This window comes from Gossypium raimondii, chromosome 12 (genome assembly GCF_025698545.1).
Source record: "Gossypium raimondii isolate GPD5lz chromosome 12, ASM2569854v1, whole genome shotgun sequence".
NCBI lineage: Eukaryota > Viridiplantae > Streptophyta > Magnoliopsida > Malvales > Malvaceae > Gossypium > Gossypium raimondii.
In genome coordinates, this window is record NC_068576.1 from 11,876,373 (window position 1) to 11,896,397 (window position 20,025).

General features: G+C 36.0%; 2 protein-coding genes across 5 annotated transcripts; one reads left to right on the forward strand and one right to left on the reverse strand.

Moving 5' to 3' along the window:
* The first annotated feature begins 14,212 nt into the window (after positions 1–14,212).
* LOC105763305 (probable galacturonosyltransferase-like 1) lies at positions 14,213–15,813 on the forward strand. The gene has a single exon (XM_012581494.2). It carries the CDS (start codon positions 14,429–14,431, stop codon positions 15,494–15,496), a length of 1,068 nt encoding a protein of 355 aa, XP_012436948.1. The 5' UTR covers positions 14,213–14,428; the 3' UTR covers positions 15,497–15,813.
* On the reverse strand, positions 15,664–18,638 carry LOC105763304 (probable vacuolar amino acid transporter YPQ1). 4 transcript variants are annotated; one of them, XM_012581490.2, is made up of 12 exons: positions 18,190–18,635; positions 17,993–18,035; positions 17,835–17,861; positions 17,493–17,591; positions 17,282–17,385; positions 17,029–17,200; positions 16,832–16,936; positions 16,641–16,736; positions 16,526–16,546; positions 16,399–16,457; positions 16,113–16,203; positions 15,664–16,041 (listed from the first exon to the last, which is right to left on the reverse strand). In XM_012581490.2, exons 1-12 carry the CDS (start codon positions 18,417–18,419, stop codon positions 15,943–15,945), a joined length of 1,146 nt encoding a protein of 381 aa, XP_012436944.1. In that variant the 5' UTR covers positions 18,420–18,635; the 3' UTR covers positions 15,664–15,942. The 4 variants fall into 4 exon arrangements, with proteins under 4 accessions (XP_012436944.1, XP_052480622.1, XP_052480621.1 ...); XM_052624662.1 differs by having other exon boundaries at positions 18,198–18,364; XM_052624661.1 differs by lacking the exon at positions 17,835–17,861 and having other exon boundaries at positions 18,190–18,638.
* Positions 18,639–20,025: the final 1,387 nt, after the last annotated feature.

The window sequence follows — 20,025 nt, forward strand, 5'->3', positions numbered from 1 at the left end:
TAATAGAAGAAAACGCTTCAGAATTCGATACGACCCAATGAACCTAGGGCTGAACTTGCCCTTACGCCCGAACCACAGAACCTTCTTCCACGGAGATACCTTAAGGAACATGAAATCCACCACAGAGTACTCAATGTGCCTCCTTAAGATGATCCTGAATCAATCTTAATTTGTCCTCAATCTCGAAAACCAACTTTGGACCCAAAACCCGTTGTTCACCTAAGTCAGTCCAACACAATGGAGTACGACACTTACGACCATACAGAGCCCCTTAAGGTGCCATTTGGATGCTAGATTGAAAACTGTTGTTGTAGGCGAACTCAGCTAAAGGCAAGAAGTGCTCACAACTCCCTCGAAAATCAATAACACAACTCCGAAGCATGTCCTCTAGTATCTGAATCACCCTCACAAATTGATCATCGGTCTAAGGATAGAACGCAGTACGGAAGTTCAATCTCGAACCCAGAGCTTCATGAAGTTTCTTTCAAAATCGATAAGTGAAGCGATGATCTCTATCAGAAATTATCGAAACTGGAACCCGTGAAATCTCACAATCTCAGAAATGTAGAGCTTGGCCAACTCCTGCAGAGAATAATCTGTCTGAACCAGAATGAAATAGCCGGACTTGGTCAATCGATCCACAATGACCTATATAGAGTCCTTAGCAGGTGTTAAAGACAACCCACTAATGAAGTTCATCGCCACATGTTCTCATTTCCATAAGGGAATCTTAATAGGTTGAAGAAAACCCGAAGGCAACTGGTGCTCAGCCTTAACTTACTGGCACGTTAGACAATGGGAAACAAAATTTGTTCCCTCAGAATCGACTATTTCAAATCAGAGTCATTCAGTATAAAAACCTATCCTCGGAAGCATAGAACCCCATCATTACTCAACCTAAAATCAAATGTACTACCACTCTCAACTTGACAAAACCAAAGAACTAAATAATCATCCTTCAACTGCTTATCCTGAATCTGATCAATCCAAGTCGGCTTAACTTGCAACTCGGCTAACAGACTTCTATCAACAAACAAACTGAGATGAGCAAACATCGCCCTAAAATCAGACATTGCTTTATGACTGAGAGCATCAGCCACTACATTGGCCTTACCAGGATGATACTTTATCGTATAGTCATAGTCCTTAAATAGCTCAATCCATCTATGCTGCCTAAGGTTTAACTCTTTTTGAGTAAGGACGTACTTGAGGCACTTATGATCGGTGTAGATGATACACCTCTCATCATACAAATAGTGCCTCCAGATATTTAAAACAAACACCACAGCAGCTAACTCGGGATCATGCGTAAGATAATTCCCCTCATGTGACTTAAGCTGTCGGGATGCATAAGCCACAACCTTACCATCTTACATTAGTACACATCCTAAATCGATGTGAGACGCATCACTATAAACCACAAACTCCTGACCAAATTCAGGCTGTATCAGAAAAAGAACTTGAGTCAGAACAAACTTGAGCTTCTCAGAGCTTAATTTTTGTGTATCAATCCAGAAAAAAGAGCATTATTGTGTAGAAGCTTAGTCAGAGGAGTTTCAATCAACGAAAACCCTCAACAAACCTCCGATAATAACCTACAAGATCTAGAAAACTACAGATCTTAGAAACGTTCTTATTGTTTCTAATGAAGTACAACCTCAATCTTTCTAGAATCAACTCGGATCCCCTCAGTAGAAACCACGTGCACCGAAAAAGTTACTTCTCGTAACTAAAATTCACATTTGCTCAACTTAGCGTAGAGCTGTTTCTCTCGAAGTATCTGTAGCACTACTCTAAGATGCTCATCATGCTCATCCCTGGTCTTAGAGTACACCAGAATATCGTCGATAAAGACTATGATGAACTGATCCAAAAACGGCTAAAAACCCAGTTCATCAGATCCATAAATGCAGTCGGAGCATTCGACAAACCAAAGGGCATGACTAGGAACTCGTAGTGCCCATAACGAGCCTTAAAATCCATCTTAAAGATGTTAGCTTCTTTAACCCGAAGTTGATGATACCCAAAATGGAGATCTATCTTAGAAAATACTGAACCCCACGAAACTAATCAAACAAATCGTCAATCCTAGGAAGTGGGTACTTATTTTGCACAGTCAGTTTATTCAACTGTCGGTAATCAATACACATCCCCCAATGGAGACATACTAGAAGGGAAAAAATCATGATCCAGAAGCTTCTGAAGCTGAGCCTTTAGCTCCGTAAGCTCTTTCGGTGCCATTCGGTATGGAGCGATGGACACCGGAGTTGTACCCGGTAGAAGCTCAATGCTTAAATTAACTCATCGATTCGGAGGCAAGCTTGGTAATTCCTCAAGAAATATATCTGAAAATTCCTTCATTGTTCTAATATTCCCGACAGAAGAGTCTCTAGAAACTGAAACACTTATGAAGGCCAGATATGCTTCACACCCTTTTCGAATCAGTATTTCGACTACTAGAGTGGAGATCACATTGGATAAGTAATCTCAATTCTAGCTGATTACAACCACTTCCACATCATCCTCGGTTTTCAAAATAACCTTCTTAGTCGTGCAATCCAAACTGACTCAGTGCTCTACTAACCAGTCCATAACTAGAATTAAGTTGAACTCTTCAAACGGTAGGTCTATCAAATTTGCCGGAAACATAACCCCTTGAACTTCCAGTGGTACATTCCTGTACAGTCTATGAACCCGAACAGATTGACCCAACAGACTCAGTACAAAAATTTCACTAGAAGTACTCTCAACAATAATCCCCAAGTTTTCGGAGACAGTACTAGCTACAAACGAGTGTGTTGACCCTATGTCTATCAAAGCAGTATAGGGGGCATAAAAAATAACGAACGTACTCGTAATCACATCAGGGGTGTATCTGTGTAGGGGGCATAAACCAGTGTAGGTTACCTTGCCTCAGTCTAATTAACACTTCTACCTGGCGCTTTTTGCCATATGCTTAAACCATTACCACTCTTTGTCGGACCACGGCCCCTAAGTGGCTATTGTACTACCCTTTGAGGCTAAACAAAACCCGGACCCATAGCTTGCATCTGATCAGAATGCTGTAGACACTTTCTAATTCAATGCTCCAACAACCCACAACACAGACAAGCCCTTAATCTCCTCCAACACTCGTCCAGATAGCGCCTACCACTGTCACTACACGACTGAAACCCATTAGGAACAAGTAGAACCCCCACCTTAGAAGGCACATCAGGTCTGGCCCATTTCTTAGGCCTCTGAACAGAACTAGAGGGCTTTGATTCCCTCTTATTCTTTCCTCTCTCACGATCCCTATTTTGGCGCTCCACGCGCTTCACCTCTTCAGCGATTTTCGCTTATCCACCAAACTCCTTATCCACCAAACAAGCGAACTCTCGCTCCCTCTGTTGAGAAATTAGAACTCTAAAACTATCTCTTAGACAATCCTTAAAGCGGACACATTTCTCGTACTCATATGCCTCCATCCTTCGAGCATAGCAGCTCAGTCTCAGAAATTTGGCCTCATACACGGCCACAGTTCTATCCCATTGTATAAGATTCATGAACTCACGTCTGTGAGGTCCACATAACTCGCTCTTACGTACTTCTCTAGAAGGTAGTCTTAAAATACTCTCAACTAATTCAATTCGACTGAGTACCCTCCTCAACCAATAACCACCACTGATATGCCTCATTGCGAAGCAAAAAAATTGCACTATTTAGTTTCTGCTCAAGAGTGCAGTAGATGTCGTTCATTATTCTCTCGGTGACCTCTAACCAGTATTCGGCCACAATTGGGATAACTCTAGTGACGCCCCTAAACAGTTCAGCTCCGTTGAACCAGAGTCGTTCAGTTACCAACTTACAACCCCAGATCCAGAATGGGGTCCAGTGACCCTCTCCAAAACTCTTAGCATAGCTTAGGACAATGTATCGTCCCCTGTCGAGCGGCTTTGAGACCCAGTCTCAGTAGTAGGTATACCAGTGTCTCGCTCGTATCCAGATTTGGCATACTGCCTAATGAGGAAGATTCAGCTCTAGTCCCCCAACAGCGCATGCCTCGCCCACGAGTACCAAGATCACGAGTTCCATGAGCGTTCATTATTTCAAAATTTTATCTACATTACGAAATTTTATGCATTAGTTTTAGTGTTTATTAGCAAATTTTTTATGCTTTAAATATTTATCAGAAGTTCAGAAATCTTGCAGAAATCACAATTTCTAGCTAACTAAGAATAGTTTTAGATAGTTCTAACTACAATAATTTTAAGTCCAAAAGTACTTACAGGATCGGCACCGGAGACTTGGTGTACTACATACTTTACTCATAAGAAACAAACTTGTTTGAAAATCGTTTCTTTTACAAATTCAATTTTGAACCCAAAATTTACAACCCGAGTTTTGCAACCTGGCTTTGATACCACTAAATGTAACACCCCAAACTTGACCTAGACGTTATGGCCTATCTGGTAATGTTACAAAGAAGGGTTTTGAAATCAATCTTATAGTGTTAAATTATTACTAAAAAGAATCCACATTTAATAAAACCTATTAATATTTTCGTTAAGAAAAACATTGTCAATTTGTTCTTTCAGGAAATTTATTTCGCAGTGGAAGTTGGATATTGTTAAAGTTAAAAATCGAGTTTATGTTTTCAAAAACACATTTGTTGTGCAAAATCGTGTGGTTTGTTAAACATTGCAGTATAAAAATAAAAAAAACACATCCCAAAACCAAAATTAAAATCAATAGTCTGGAGAGTCCAAGAATTACAAAACTCTCAAAAATAATCTATATTTTAAATAAAAACCATTATTTAAGACAATTTACGGGCTAGTGGTCACCGTAGAGCCTCTGTCGCATCGACTCGCCTATGTTTAAGGATTAGCTAAATAGAACAGACAAACAGATGTGAGTTTTCATAAACTAAGTGTGTAAGTCAACGGAAACATACATGCATCAATTTCAGAATTTCAGTATATTAGAACAGAAGCGGACATAAGTCCTTATCAAAATCAGATTATCAAATATATACAGATATGCAAAGTCCTACCCCTCATCCTCTACACACCATTTCCGACCATCCCAACACTATATGGGGTATAAAACACCCACCCAGCCCTACGCACCACATAGTGTATGTACCAAACTTAACATAATAGTTTGTAGTCAAGCTGCCAGTATATTGGTGAAATTTCATCTCACAGAACACTTCCTCCACAGATACAAATCCCACCCCATACACAGATAACAAATAATAGATATAACAAAATTAACATGTCTTGCATGCTTATTTACAGATAACGTACATGTTATTACAAACTAGTCAAATCATACATATCAGTTTTTAAATGCTCAAATTAGCCTATTAGAATGGCAGATATCATGCATTAGGGCTTGCTTTGCCCTTACTGACCCTACGAAAGGCTCATAGTTGATCAGAACAACTTATGTGACCCTAAGAAAAATTTTAAAATTTTGAGCCCACATGTCCGTGTGGGCCCACATGCCCAAAATGGCGTTGCCTGTGTGGCGCACACAGCCTAGCCAAAATTTTATACGCCCAATCGGCCTAGCCAATGTGACTCACACGGCCACACACTCACCTGTCACACGGTAGTGTGTCGCACACGGTTAGGGCATACGCCCGTGTAGCGTCGACAGACCACTTTTTTAACTTTCGTTGAACTTCAATTTTCCATGTTTTCGTTACACACGGTTCATTTTTTATGCGAAAACAATCCCGAGACCACCAGAACCTAAAAACTGACAATACATGCCTCAAAATTAGTATTTAAACCTCAATTAAACCAAAACAAAGAGATTGACTACAGTAAAACTTAAGTGTTCATTACTTACCCCATTTCCTGAATAATCCCAACTACGATTCTGCAGGAGTAGAGTTTCGTTCCTCATGATTGATTGCCACCAAAAACCCAAAAGTTAATACTAACAAAAAGCAATACCGGTTTAGATTAGCTTTAACAATTGCCCTTAATCCAAGCAAAAACTCGCCACCTTCACTTATTTAGATGCACGAAGAGATCAAAAGTTCGAAACACCGCGATTTTGAAAGAAAGATTTTGACAAAAACAAGGAGAAAAGAGAAAAAAACATTTTGAGGGAGAAAGAACAGAAGAACGTTAGAAAGAGGAGAGTTTTTGGGAAATAGAAAAATAATAAAAAATTAAATTAAATAAAAACTTTAACACAAAATCCCCACCTCCCTCACTACTCCACTAACAACCAAACTGACTCAGAATTTCACTACCACCGAACTTCTATCCCATAACCGAAGCAAAAGTTAACATTCCCGTTCACACAAGGACTTAAAACACAAGACCTCTGGAGAAGCTAACACCTTACCACTCGAACCAACAGGCTCATTCTAATATAATTTGAATCGGAATAAAATATAAGCCAAACCGCCACAAACAAGGATAGGACCAAAAATAACATAAATTACCAAAAGTGAGACTTGAATCTAAGACCTCAAGCACACACTCAGAACACTTAGCCATTGAAGCAAATACTCATTTATGACAAAATTCACAGAAACAAAGATTTCAGGGCGTTACAATATCCATCATACATTTAGAATTTTTTTTTTATATGCAGAGAATAGATTATTTGTAATAAAAGTAATTAAATTATATAGTATTTATATTAATTATTTATATTTGTTTAGTGATTAATCAATAATAATAAATGATATGTGTTTAATGTTAGAGAGAATAAGTTAATAAATACGGAATACTAAAGTAATTAGATGAAATTACTTACGATATTTATTTTTCTTGTTAATTTTATTAGTATTCGTATTGTTAAATACTTTCTTGGAAGATGAGTTGGTTTTAGGCCTTTTTGCTTGTTTAAGTATTATTGGTCGTATTTGTAAAAAAAATAGAGTTTAAAATTATGTAGTTGTGTAATTATAATTTATACCATAAAATATGACACAGAAATTACAATATAATTACATTCTATTAGCTAAGCACATAGAAGAAATTAAAATTCCTTTTAATTACAAGAAGGTGTAATTATTATTCGAGTAATTGTGCTTTCATCCAATTACTATGTGGTGTCTAAATGCACCTTAGGTGTTTTTTATTGGAGTGTGTTTCTTCCATGGAAATGACATATGAAATCTTTTTCGTATTTTTTTGTTTTTGTTTCATGAAAATTATTTGATTAATGAAAATGACTTATTACTCAATGAAAATATTTCTTTTCCATTCTTAAAATCAATATTTATTTTTGAAAAGCATAACTTAATTTTTGAAAAGAGTATTTTATGAATAACATGATTTTTAACGCAAGTTAACTTAAATTGAGTCAATTATTATTATATTAATAATAAGCTTGTAACACTCTATGCTTGACTTAATTGTCGAATCCAAGTATGGGGCGTCACAAGTCAAATCGTTGAAAAAACACCTTTCTTTTTAAATTACTTTGTGAATTGGCAGATACTCATTTCCCAAAGCTGTGTACCGTTGAATTTAAAATGTAGATATATATACCTGAAAGCAAAAATTTAAATTGGTACCAGACCACTTTAAAGATTAAAGGTACAAGTAAATAGCATTTGGCGTCAACTTAGAAAAAGTATTTTTAAGTTCATGCGAAATATTCTTTCGAATTTATGCTCGAGCAATAGTTTAAAATTCAACTCAAATCCATTTAATATCACTACAAACCACATTTAAATAAAAGTCTGCAAGGCTATCAATAAACACTTCAATTATAAAATATCGTTTTCAAAATATAGTTTTGTGACTTATATAAGGTGGCACCTAACAATCAACCTAGTACCCACATCAAATACATGTTACCGTCGAAAAAAAATAAGGCTCACAATTGGTCGTTGATCTGGCTATCTCCCTTTAATCACCACGTTTAACTTAAACTTGAAAATGAGAAAGGAATGGGGTAAGTTTGTGATAACTTAGTGAGTTCCTATGGAAATGATTCCTGCTACAATTGTCATTAGACACTATTAGGTTAAACTAGATTTGACAGGCTAGCATGTCGCACTGGGCGGATACAACTATCGTAATCCAAAGTATCAGCTAGAGGATACTACCGCGATCAAACTCAGCCTACCAGTGAACACTAATTGGTTTGTAAACCCACATATAATGGACACGGGCACAACTACTCCGCATGTACGCCACTCGCCGGGACTATCCTTTTATAATTGACAGGCTTACTGCTTACTTTTCATGCAACGTGCACTACTATTTGTTTTACACATGCATCATTTTTCCTATATACTCCATTCATTGTGCTAGCTTTTGATTCTAGTTTCGAAGAACCAATTTTTCTGTATCTTCAAATCGCTTATTAGAGCTATTTATTAATTATCACCTTCATACCCCCCAACTTTCCTCATTGTTTTCGAACACATATATGTTCCCCCGCAAGGCCATGTATTCTGCAATCACGATTTGTACCAGAGTGCCAAACTGGAGGCAAAACATATTATCATGTGTTTCCTTTTCATCATCATACACAACATTCCTCTGTTGCCTTCTTACACCAATTTGGATATGGAGCTTGTGCACCAAGGAATGAGTATTTTCACTGTGAATATATTAGATTTTTGGGTCTTTTTAACTGTTTTCACCCTTGCATACACTGAAACTTTAAACACACTTCCTCAGACACAGACACCAATCAAAAGACAGCCACTTACCTAGTTGTATAGTGATCACAATTAAACGGAATAACATAGATTACAAACTTAAGGTACAAAGGAACTCACCAAAATTCTTTACTCAGAGCTTTATCTACTCTACGGGTTTCTTCCCTTTGGTACTGGGACCTTCTCCCGTTTCCCTGGCTAAAACAATAAAACGACCTCTTTAAACATAAAAAAACAACCAAAACCTTATAAAATAACATGAAACTGTAGACATGCAAACCATTTCTGGATAGAAGTTTCCTTCCAATTCAGTATCCAAATGAAGGCCCTACTGAACCTTATTCACACTAGCTTCTTTCTATCTAGTAAATAAAAAAAAGAAATGTTTAAGAGTTTACCAGTAGAAGAAGATCAATAGAAGGGGACTACGCCACCAGAGCTACGTTTGTAAGTGAGCCATTTATCTATTTTTGTATAATGCTCGGCTATGTGGCAGATGGCATATACATATGTTTTGTAATTAACCTTTTTAATTAACTATGTCGTTTGCATCGTTTTATCTTAAAGGAGAATTGTCTCTTCTTTGAAGATGTACATCAAACCCTCTTAATTCGCTGATCATAAATTTTATGATTTCAATATAAATGCCATAACTAGACAGTAGTTGAATAATAGAATTTTCCTCTTATAACTTTTATTATTTTCTCTAAAGGTGCGAAAGAAGAAAAGTGACTTTTACGCTAAGGGAAATATTCATAATTTTTTTCTAAAACTCCTAAGTTAAGTTGATTTATTTGAGTCCGTTAGTAATACCCTTAGCTCGGCGGGCAGTTTGTCTGGTTGAATGATACACACCATGTCTTCCTAACGGGCTAAGGGGTGTTACAATAAACGTTGAAGCCAATGCATATATTGGTAAATTGGTCTAGACAATTGAAGTTTAACTAAATTAAGTCAAGGGGACCCACAACAACATATACGTGCAATATAAGGTTTGCCTTTAACTTAAGTAGAAAATAATGAATGTCTTGTTGGGTGTCCACCTTATACTTCTCCAAGGCTTCCTCATTCTCTTAAATGCGTTCCTTATCGGGGAGGTGCTGCTTCTCGAGGGTCTCCAGTTGGCGAACCCTTTCCTCAAACTTCTTTTCTCAAGTCTCCAAAGACTGTTATTTGGTTTCCCAAGCGGAGATAGACTTGGTCCTCAGCAGTATGTTGGACAGAAGCTTTATATGATTGGCTAAGTGGGGCAAGAGAGTGCTCACAAGAGAGAAGGGCCCTTTAGAACTTAGCTCGCTTGGCCTCAACTTTAACACAAGCCTTCTAGTGGGCTCAACTCGCGAGGCCACACTCCGTTGAATTCATACACCCAACACACCAACTTTTGGTTTTGTATCTATTCAAACTCAGGCTTTACTTACATCAAAGTGTGTACGAGTCAGACATACATAGTCCGTATCCACTTAGGATTTAGATATGTCACACTGTGAAAGTCACAAGTGAATAAATCTATAAACGAATTCAGGATCTATTCTGCTTGGATCCAATTCCATGTACTCTCAGTCTAAACAATCATATCTATGTCTTTATCTTTTGGGAGTTTTTCGCTCCGATGCCCAAGATAAAGATCTCCCCAATTGGACTTGTTAGATGACATATTAGTTTTTCAACCGGTTTGCTCATTTTTTATTAGACTAAGGACATGTTTAGGTTTGTCTACAAATATAAGATGTTTTTTTGTATTACGATCCAACCACGTAATACCGCTTAATATTAGTTAAACATTAGACAACCAATGTGCAACATTTAGCTTTGCGTGCAAAAACCATATAAGGATAATATTTTGCTTTGCTCGCAAAAACCATATAAAGATAATATACAAAGTATTAATGTAATCCATAAATAATTTTATTAACCAATCTGTTCGAAAAAATTACAAGTGTATATTGACGAAAATACTACACTTAGGACATTAGATCCAACAAAAGAAACATAGTTGGATTTGGTTAAAGATTATGCTTAGACTATTAGTTTTGAAGTATATTGAATTAAGAATATAAATAAATCAATATTATTAATTGAAGTTACAAAATTTATATTTGGAACTTATATCTACCATTAGTATTGTTTTATATGTTCAAGGACATAAAAGATTTCCTTTTATACCAACGTAAGAAGAACTATCGATATATTTATATTAGTAGGATTCTTTACTGATAGTTCATATAGTCTCTATATTTATTGCTATATGTACTAAGAAAATCATGGTACTTATATAGACAATTGCTAATTTACTAACACTCTAACTGTCGTTTTAGAACTTTATAACTATTCTGACAATCACGATTTCCATCGATAAAAGTCCATACGAACGTTACATGTACCAACTGTTATTTTTCCATCGGAATAGCTTTTTTGACCATTGGTATAGGGTTTCCAGACCTATACTGAAATTTTTTTTATTTTAGTGACAATTTTGAGCCTCTAGTATATGACACTTTGATTATAGTGAGTAGGATTATGGAATATAACAGTGCTAGAAGGCTTTGTAAATTTTAAGTAAGCGACAAGCAAATTCAACAATTAGTTTCACCATAAGTTTAAGGAAGACAATGCAAGCAATTTTTTAGATAGAGACGTCAATGAAGATGTTTTCCAAGTAGAAACATTAACAATAACAATTATAAGACATAATATAAGCCATCTGGTAACAAGTATAACAATCCGTGTCAATGAGATTGAATAATATGATTAATTGCTTATATACATATTGTCAAAAAGAACATGGAAACAACCATTTTAAAAAGTTACCTTACTAATATCACGCAATAATGCTTGTATAATCAACAATTATCCTCTGGCTTAGCTTTCTCATTCTTTTGGCAGCAAAAAATTCACCATAAGTTGAAAGAGTTTCTTTTCAAAGTAGCTTTCAAAACAACTAAAAGTTAAATGACCCAATTTCAAAAGAACTGCATCTCATCCTCTTGGATCATTGGTACGTCCCATGGCGCAACAGAAAAATTATTTCGACGGTCATCAACCATAGATCCACATATAAAGAACGAGTCGGGTTGAAATAAGGTTGAAGATATACCTTTTTGAAACTGAACGATGTCAATCCAAGCTGCAACAAAAGTGTTTCGATCTCTACGTAGTCCACCCGGTCAAAGAACAAACAACAAAAGAAATTTCTTTGAACTTTTTTAGAGAGAGTAAAAACGGTTGCTAGACTCTATCCTCAATTAATACTAAAATTTTATAGTAATCAAATTCATATATTAATTTTAATTGTGTTCTCTATTCGTGTACAACAAGTTTGTACACATAATGCGTTCAATATTTAACTATCAAATTAAATTAATTCAATAATTAATTTAAATCATGTGACAACTAAACATAACACCAATTGTATTTGGATTCTGTTTGCTTCAACCATAGGGTGTGACCCTGTAGGCTCTTGTAACGTTAGTAGTAATATTAGAAATGATTTCTAATATTACAAGCAATGAGTGACATCTAACAATGCATCATTGCTACCCAAGTTACAAGAAGTCGTGAATCGACATAACCTTTCTGCGATAAATTTGTTTGTATTATATCATTTTATCCTTTATATCTAGATTGGACACAAGTCATGGAACAATCATACTTGTATAGTCCAATCTCATATTTCTTGATATTCTAAGTAGACTACAATAAACAAATAAGTGTGATATCTCATATCAACTTATTTGAGCATGACCATATATTTCTAGTCTCACTCCATTAAGTGGTCTAAGATATTAATCCCATTATATAGGAGAGACAAATCCTATCTTGATAAATCATATCCCACTACATAGATTGTGGCATATCCAACATCAGTTTTTATAGTACAATCTGTTACGGTAGACGTTTGACTATATCAAAATATACGACTCACGATGTTGGGACAATGACAATCTCAAGTCTGAGGATTGTATACATAATTATCAGTATGAGTAATGCTGTGACTATTACATAATAATCCAAGAAACATACTCATAACGGGTTAGTCCAATATGTTGTTCTCCAACACATACTCATGTATTTTGACATCCTTATGTCAATGACTACGCTTTGTCATCAATAAACTACACATTAGTCTCAATGCATTATTATCGTCCAAACCCACAATAATAATTGACTAAGGATCTTTTAAGAATAGCCATATCATTCTCAAGAAAAGAAAATAACAATGGCAATGTCTTATATTAACAAACAAGGTAAAATGAGTATGTGATTACAACCATCTCATGATTGGTTTTTGAGCATACTCTAACACCTCTAAGCATGTAGTAGACTAATTTTAGATTATGAGCTTACCATAAGTCAAGGATCATGGTGCAAAGGGAACCGCAAAGTGTAAGTCCATGATGCTTACAACTATGTGCAGCAAATTGCAATAAAAGCTTATAATATAAGAACTTCAATTGTCCTTACACATCAATTTGGTAGATAAGCATTCCTAGATTATGGTAATAACTAATTCTAATTGAGATATACAAAATTACAAAGAAGAGGTTCTAGCATTGCCTTTTAATGCACAAAACCAATAGTTAAAAAAACCTCAAACAAATAATTTTAAAATTAGAATATTAAAAAACTGGAAATGTAAAGTTGTGGGTTTTCTTTAATAAAGTAGTGTTTCACCGGTTGTGGTAGGTGCGGATGACAGGAGCAAGGGGTGAGAGAGTCGCCTGAGGTGGTGAGTTGTGGTTGCTAGTAGATAGTTGGGGAGAGTTGAGAGAAGGATCCCAAAATGCCTCAAGGAAGAAAAAGGTAAAAAAGAAGAAGATGTATTAGCTGTTAAGGATTTAAGGTTTAGATCATTAAAATAAAAGTGTTGTTTAATAATAGTGATCAAATTGCAAAAAATTATTTTAAGTAATCAACTAAAATAGTTTACTCTTAAAATATAATTTTAATAATATTTGTTAAATAAAAAATATTTTAAGCTAAAATATCCGTTTTTTAGAAAATAAATTCAAATTTCACAAATTAATTTTCAGAGTTGTGAAATTTTCTACTCCACTAGCAGTGGAGATATAAAATTTAAATTATGCCGACACACCAAAACAATTTCCTTTTATAGTGTAAAGATGAGGATTTCCGATTCTAGTGGAACAGTTTTCCACAAATCTGTTGTTTCAATGTCTCAATCAATCCCACCAAATGGCAGCTAGGTGTCATCTTTCATTAAATGTTCAACGCATTATCTGAAGCTTAACTTTATTGCTTTTTATTTCTTCATGCAAATCCTTAGATTGGGGCAACTGAAAAGAACAAAAATAATAAACTCTGTTTCAATTTCAAAAGCATGCTTTAAAGATTTGATTTGCTTTCCATATCTTTAAACTTAATTAAACCCTTACATGGACTTGATTTTTCTGCCAGAATGAGGGAGCAATTTTAGGAAATGGAAGAAAGTTGGAGAAAGATTTGTATTATATTATTTGTATTCCCTTTTAATAATTTAATGCTATTTTAATATTTCATATTAAATTTTAGTATTTTTAAAATCCAACATGAAAATACTGAACTCTGTACCCTCCTGGCTTCCTAGCATCACTCATTTTCAACCAAAACCCAACCTAATTAGCTTAATCCGTAAATAACTCGAGTTGGTGTTAAAATTCAACCTTTAAGCTTAATTCGAGAGTTTAGTGGAAATCATGGATGTGTCCCCTTCCCAAATTTAAAAAGGGATAAAAGCCACAATCTAGCAGTCCTTTTCTTCTAATATCTACATCCTCCCTGCTTTCCCACCAAGAGAAAATGCCAAAACTTGCACTAATACCACCACATGATCACCACCGACACCACCGGCAGCTCCTCCTCATCTTCCTCCTTATCTCTGCCACCACTGCTGCCCCTGCCTCCGCTACCACAAATTATCAAGTATTCAAGGAAGCTCCACAATTTTACAACTCTCCAACCTGCCCTTCCATTCACACCAATGGAATGTGCTGTGATCAAGCTGTTCATGTAGCAATGGCCCTAGATACAGCCTACTTACGTGGCTTAATGGCCGCCATTTTATCCATCCTCCAACATTCTTCTTGCCCTCAAAACATCCTCTTCCACTTCATTGCCTCCGCCACCGCCAACCACCAACACTTCCGCTACACAATCTTCCGCGCTTTCCCTGCCCTCGTCTTCCAAATCTACCCATACGACTCCAAAGCAGTGTCAGGCCTCATTTCCACTTCCATCCGCTCAGCACTCGACTGCCCTCTCAACTACGCTCGCAACTACCTCCCCAACCTCCTCCCTCGTTGCCTCCGCCGAGTCGTTTACTTAGACTCTGACCTCGTCCTCGTTGACGACATGGCTAAACTCGCCGCAACACCACTGGGAGATAGCTCGGTTTTAGCAGCACCCGAGTATTGCAACGCCAACTTCACCTCCTACTTCACCCCAACTTTCTGGTCAAACCCTACTTTATCTTTAACATTTTCGGGCCGCAAAGCTTGTTATTTCAACACTGGGGTGATGGTGATAGATTTACAAAGATGGCGTGCAGGAGATTACACTACAAAGATTGTAGAATGGATGGAGCTTCAAAAGAGAATGAGGATATACGAGTTAGGGTCTTTGCCACCCTTCTTGCTTGTGTTTGCAGGTAACATAGCGCCTGTTGATCATAGATGGAACCAACATGGGCTTGGAGGGGACAATTACAGAGGATTGTGTAGAGACTTACATCCTGGTCCGACTAGTTTGTTGCATTGGAGTGGGAAAGGGAAGCCATGGGCGAGACTAGATGCTAACAGACCTTGTCCCTTGGATGCTTTTTGGGCTCCTTACGATTTGCTGCAAACATCCTCTGCTTTGGAGTCTTAAAAATATTGGTGTATATCATACCAATAAATCTTTCTTTTTGTTGTTGCTATTTTTTGTCTATATGTGTATATGGGAAAAATATGATCTCAGAGTTAGGTTTCTGAAGAAGAGAAATTATCAAGATGATCTTCCCTTTCTCCATTTTCATTATATATTTTGAAGGCCTGTAGTGTAGGCTGCCTTTTGTGGGACAAAGCCTTGAGATTTTCGGATTGAAACGGATAATATGTTACATAAAATTTTCCATAGGTGGAGCACTTGAGAACCAACCAAGCACACCAGTTAATAAAAATTACAAGTTCAGTTTGTTGATTGAAGTGATCTTCCTACAGAAAGAGAAGCTTATACTACTACTACTACTACTACTACTACTACTACTACTACTACTACTACCACCATACTAGCGAGATACAAACAGCAACTTGTCCCCTAAAGATTTCAGTCATTTAGATTCTTTTACTTGCATCCATGTGATCCCCATAATCTTCTGCATCACTGTTAACTGTCTCTCTGAAAAAGGAGTAATACATATACTGTAATATGATCTGTTATAAACAATGTTAAGGTTTAATGTTTGTGTAAGCAGAAATTGTTGTAAGAAAATCAACAAGGATACAACTAAGTCGAGTGCCACGCAAATTGCAGCATCCAGCAGCCATGGCATGTTAGGCTTAATGTTTTCCCATTCACTGGTTCTCACTAGAATACTGTGAAAAACATTCAAGGCAAAGCTTGACATAATCATACAACACGGTACCTAAAATTGTAAAATCAATGTCTAAAAAACCGGAATCGATGTCAAAGAACTGTAAGAGCTCCAGCCACCGGTTCAACAGATCTTTTTTTTTTTTTTTTTTACAGCGGTGAGTGAAATAAATAGAAAAGTCTGAGGCAGAGCTAACCTTGCCACATATGTAGCATTAGCTATCAGTGCAAAGATGAACATGAGAGGATTCAAGCCCTATATGATTTCCACTCATTTAGTCAAATTCAATATATTTATATATAGTTAAGAGTTAATAGTACTACCTCAACACTGCCTCTTTTGATCTGGTCAACAAAAGCAAATCATTTGGTAAGTAACCAAAACGATTATAATGAGAAAAAAAATGCATGGTTTTTATGAATTTAGCTCAATGCTTACATTTAACCATATCTGAGGGATTCGGCCGCCCATGTATATGGCGGCCATTAGCCATCCCAGCCACTGCCCAAAGGTGCTGTGGCTCATACTGTGTTCCTGCAACAGAGACTGATGGTTTTAAGTTATTTGCAGTTGCATGGGTCGACGTCGATCTTTGTCGAATTCGAGTTAGAATTAACCAGGAACGGTACATGTAATAGTCTTCGACTGGTAAAGCCAGATCTTGCTTCCATCCATGCCTTACTTCCTAAAGGCAAGTTGATTGAGGCAGCTAGAAATGTACCATAATTTGCAACCTGATCATTCATACGGAATTTACACTAAAAAAAACCGAACAAAAGTTGGATATTTTAAGTTTTTGAAACATCAAAGCGAGTTCAAGGCTCACGGATCTTGGGATTGGCCTAGGTTGAGTGGCGGACTTTTTGGATGAAACATGAGCTGATTCATCTTCTGAGGAGGAACCACTGTCGAGTTCCATAGCTGAAGGGCCACTTTTAGCTGCTCTCATATATGTTCGGATAGGTGGAGTGCCACTGCCAGCCAAAGATCTAGCCGACCTGAAAATAATGTAATATACTATAATTAATGTCTCACAATACAACAAAAAGTGAGTTTTGAGGTTATTAAGAATAGCATACATGTAGTAATACTCCCTGCGAGGATTGGGTTTTTGTGAGGCCCTAGGAATGGGAATGCCTGAGCCAGGTTTCCCAGCCTTCAATGGTTTTTTCTCATCTTCAACCTAACATTTTAAATACACAACATATTCATGAATCCATCTCTGTCACAAACACCATTTCTCATCTGTACAAAAATGAAGTGAAAGAACCAAAATTACAGGGTGTTTACCATGTTGTCAGCTTTGATCCGTCTACATTTCCACCACCTATAGATATAATCATAGTATATACTTTCAAGTACTAGAACCACAGTACTCGCTGTATAGAGCTGACAAGCAAAATCAGGCAATTAGGTTTGGAAGTGCCAATGCAACCCAAAGTATGGGTTATGAACCGAATGGGCTCGGTACAACTTTGAACAATAGACCATGATGTTGACAATGACTTGGGTTAGATCGTTTTACTTTGACCCAAATGGTTCTTCAAGAATAGTCCTTAAGTGCAATAATAAATAGAAGAAGGGTTCATTAATGAAATGAAACATGTAAAACCTAGACTGTCAGTAGCGAACCAGAGCAGTGTAGAACTGAGTTGGCAACTGCATCCACAAAATTCAATTAGTCTCGTTAATCTTTTTTTTTTTTTCATATGAAAGATAGCATTTTTGTTGATAAAACAAAGTCATGGTTAAATCCAACAAAGCCCGAGGAAAAGAAAAAGAGAGCTCACCGTTGCAGGTTCCAGAAGGCATCCAACAAGGTTGAACACATCACTGCAACACCAAACAAAGATGAACGATAGTCATGATAAAGCATAAACAAGACAGGAATTTATATATGATGACGAACATTCTATGTATCATTAAAGAAAAGAAAACGAGAGTGATAATATGGTTTTTCTTTTTGGAGGAGAAGAAGGAATCAAACCCAACAACCCAAGTGAGGAGAAAAAGAAGGGAAACTCCATGGCTGGACTTGGTTTTGAAGTTGGTGATGATTTGAGGGATCTCTGCAACTCCCCAGCAGACAAGACTAGTTAACCCAAAACCAAAAGACAAATCATCCTTTAGATTGCAAAGACAGTCTTTGAAATATCTCTCAACCCACACATTGCAGGGCTTGTTTTCCTTAACACAGTAAGCTTGAGACTGAGACATACCAAAACAAAACAAAAAAAGAAAATACTGCAAAAAAAACTAGGTAAGTTGATGAGTTTTGTGGAAAGAAGAGCCTATATATATCCAAAAGTTGGTTCAATTAGTATTATTAAATAGCAAGACCAGAAATCACTTAAAATTATTTATGTCCTTTAAGGAGTGAAGCGAAAGGACTTCAACGCTCTCTCTCTTCTCTTCCTCTTTCTCGTACGCATATTCTTATCCTGGATGCTTTTACATTCAGTCTTAAACTTTTTCACACAGAAAAACCACTTTTGATTTCTTGTATGAATCTTATGAAAGCATATTCCTGCCATTCATCGATGCATGATTGCATGTAAAAACTTCATCGACGGTTCAAATTCATCAGTGCTGCAACAAAGGAAAATGAGACAATATTGAATGTGTCAGAATATGATGACATTTTTATGTCATGGTAGATATAATATGGATACATGTATATCCATATCCTTTTCTAAATATAACATTTGGTTTTTGTGTTTTTTAAAATTTAATATTTGAGTTTAATTTTAATGTTTAATTTGATATTTAAATTAAATCAACGACATTATGAGGTCCAATGAATGTTTGGCATGAGTACTTTAGTAAAAAACATAAGTACTTAATTGGGACAAAGAAAAAACCAGTACCAAATTAAACATTAAAATTAAAATTAGGTAGAGAAGCAAAACTCGATTCTATTCAAAAAATTAATTTTTTTTCCTAATTTCTACTTAATCAAATGAAGTTATTTGAGTTATTCGGTTTTTGAATAAACTTGAATAAGTAATTTGATTTTTTATTTCGAGTTGAATTTTACAACTCGAATAACAAATTGATGTAAATATCTATTGGTTCCTTTTGAAAATGTGCAATTTGGCCCTCTCAAAAATTCAAAATAATCTTAAAAATATTTTTCAAAAAAATTATAAATATATATAATTCAAAAATTTAAGAAAATATTATTTGTGTAACCAACTTCAACTAGATAATGACAATCTATATTAAGAAAACACTATTTATCAATCTCTTGTTTTCAATATTAATATGATCTAAAATAATAATTCAACTTCCTCCATGTCTATACTTTACCATGAGGAACTTTTAGTCAATGTCTCCTAGTAATGGCATCTCGAAGAACTAATCCATCAGCAACAGAACCTTCCCAACCAGGAAGAACATAAATAAATCGCATATCATGTGTACAAACACCTAACATATTTGTTGTTATGTCACCTTTTCGAGTTCGATATCTAGATTTATCAACTAATGGAACCCTAATCTTGATATAGGTTCCATCTAAAGCACTTAAGCAATTCTACAAATAAAGTAAAAGGTCAACTTAGGATACTCTATTGAAATCTAAATCAAGTGAATTACTTCTAAATAATATATATACCCACTCCAATACCTTGAACTATTTACATCTTGTGTTTGTAGAATTAGTTGGTACTGGCTCTAGTTTTTTAAATAACACATTTTGTAAGTGTATCACACCATTTAATACATTGTGAAATGATCTACTAGCGATTTCTCCAGACCTATTAAAGTGATTCTTGAGAACTTGATTTTTAAGCTGATGGGCGATAATATGTAAGAACATTCT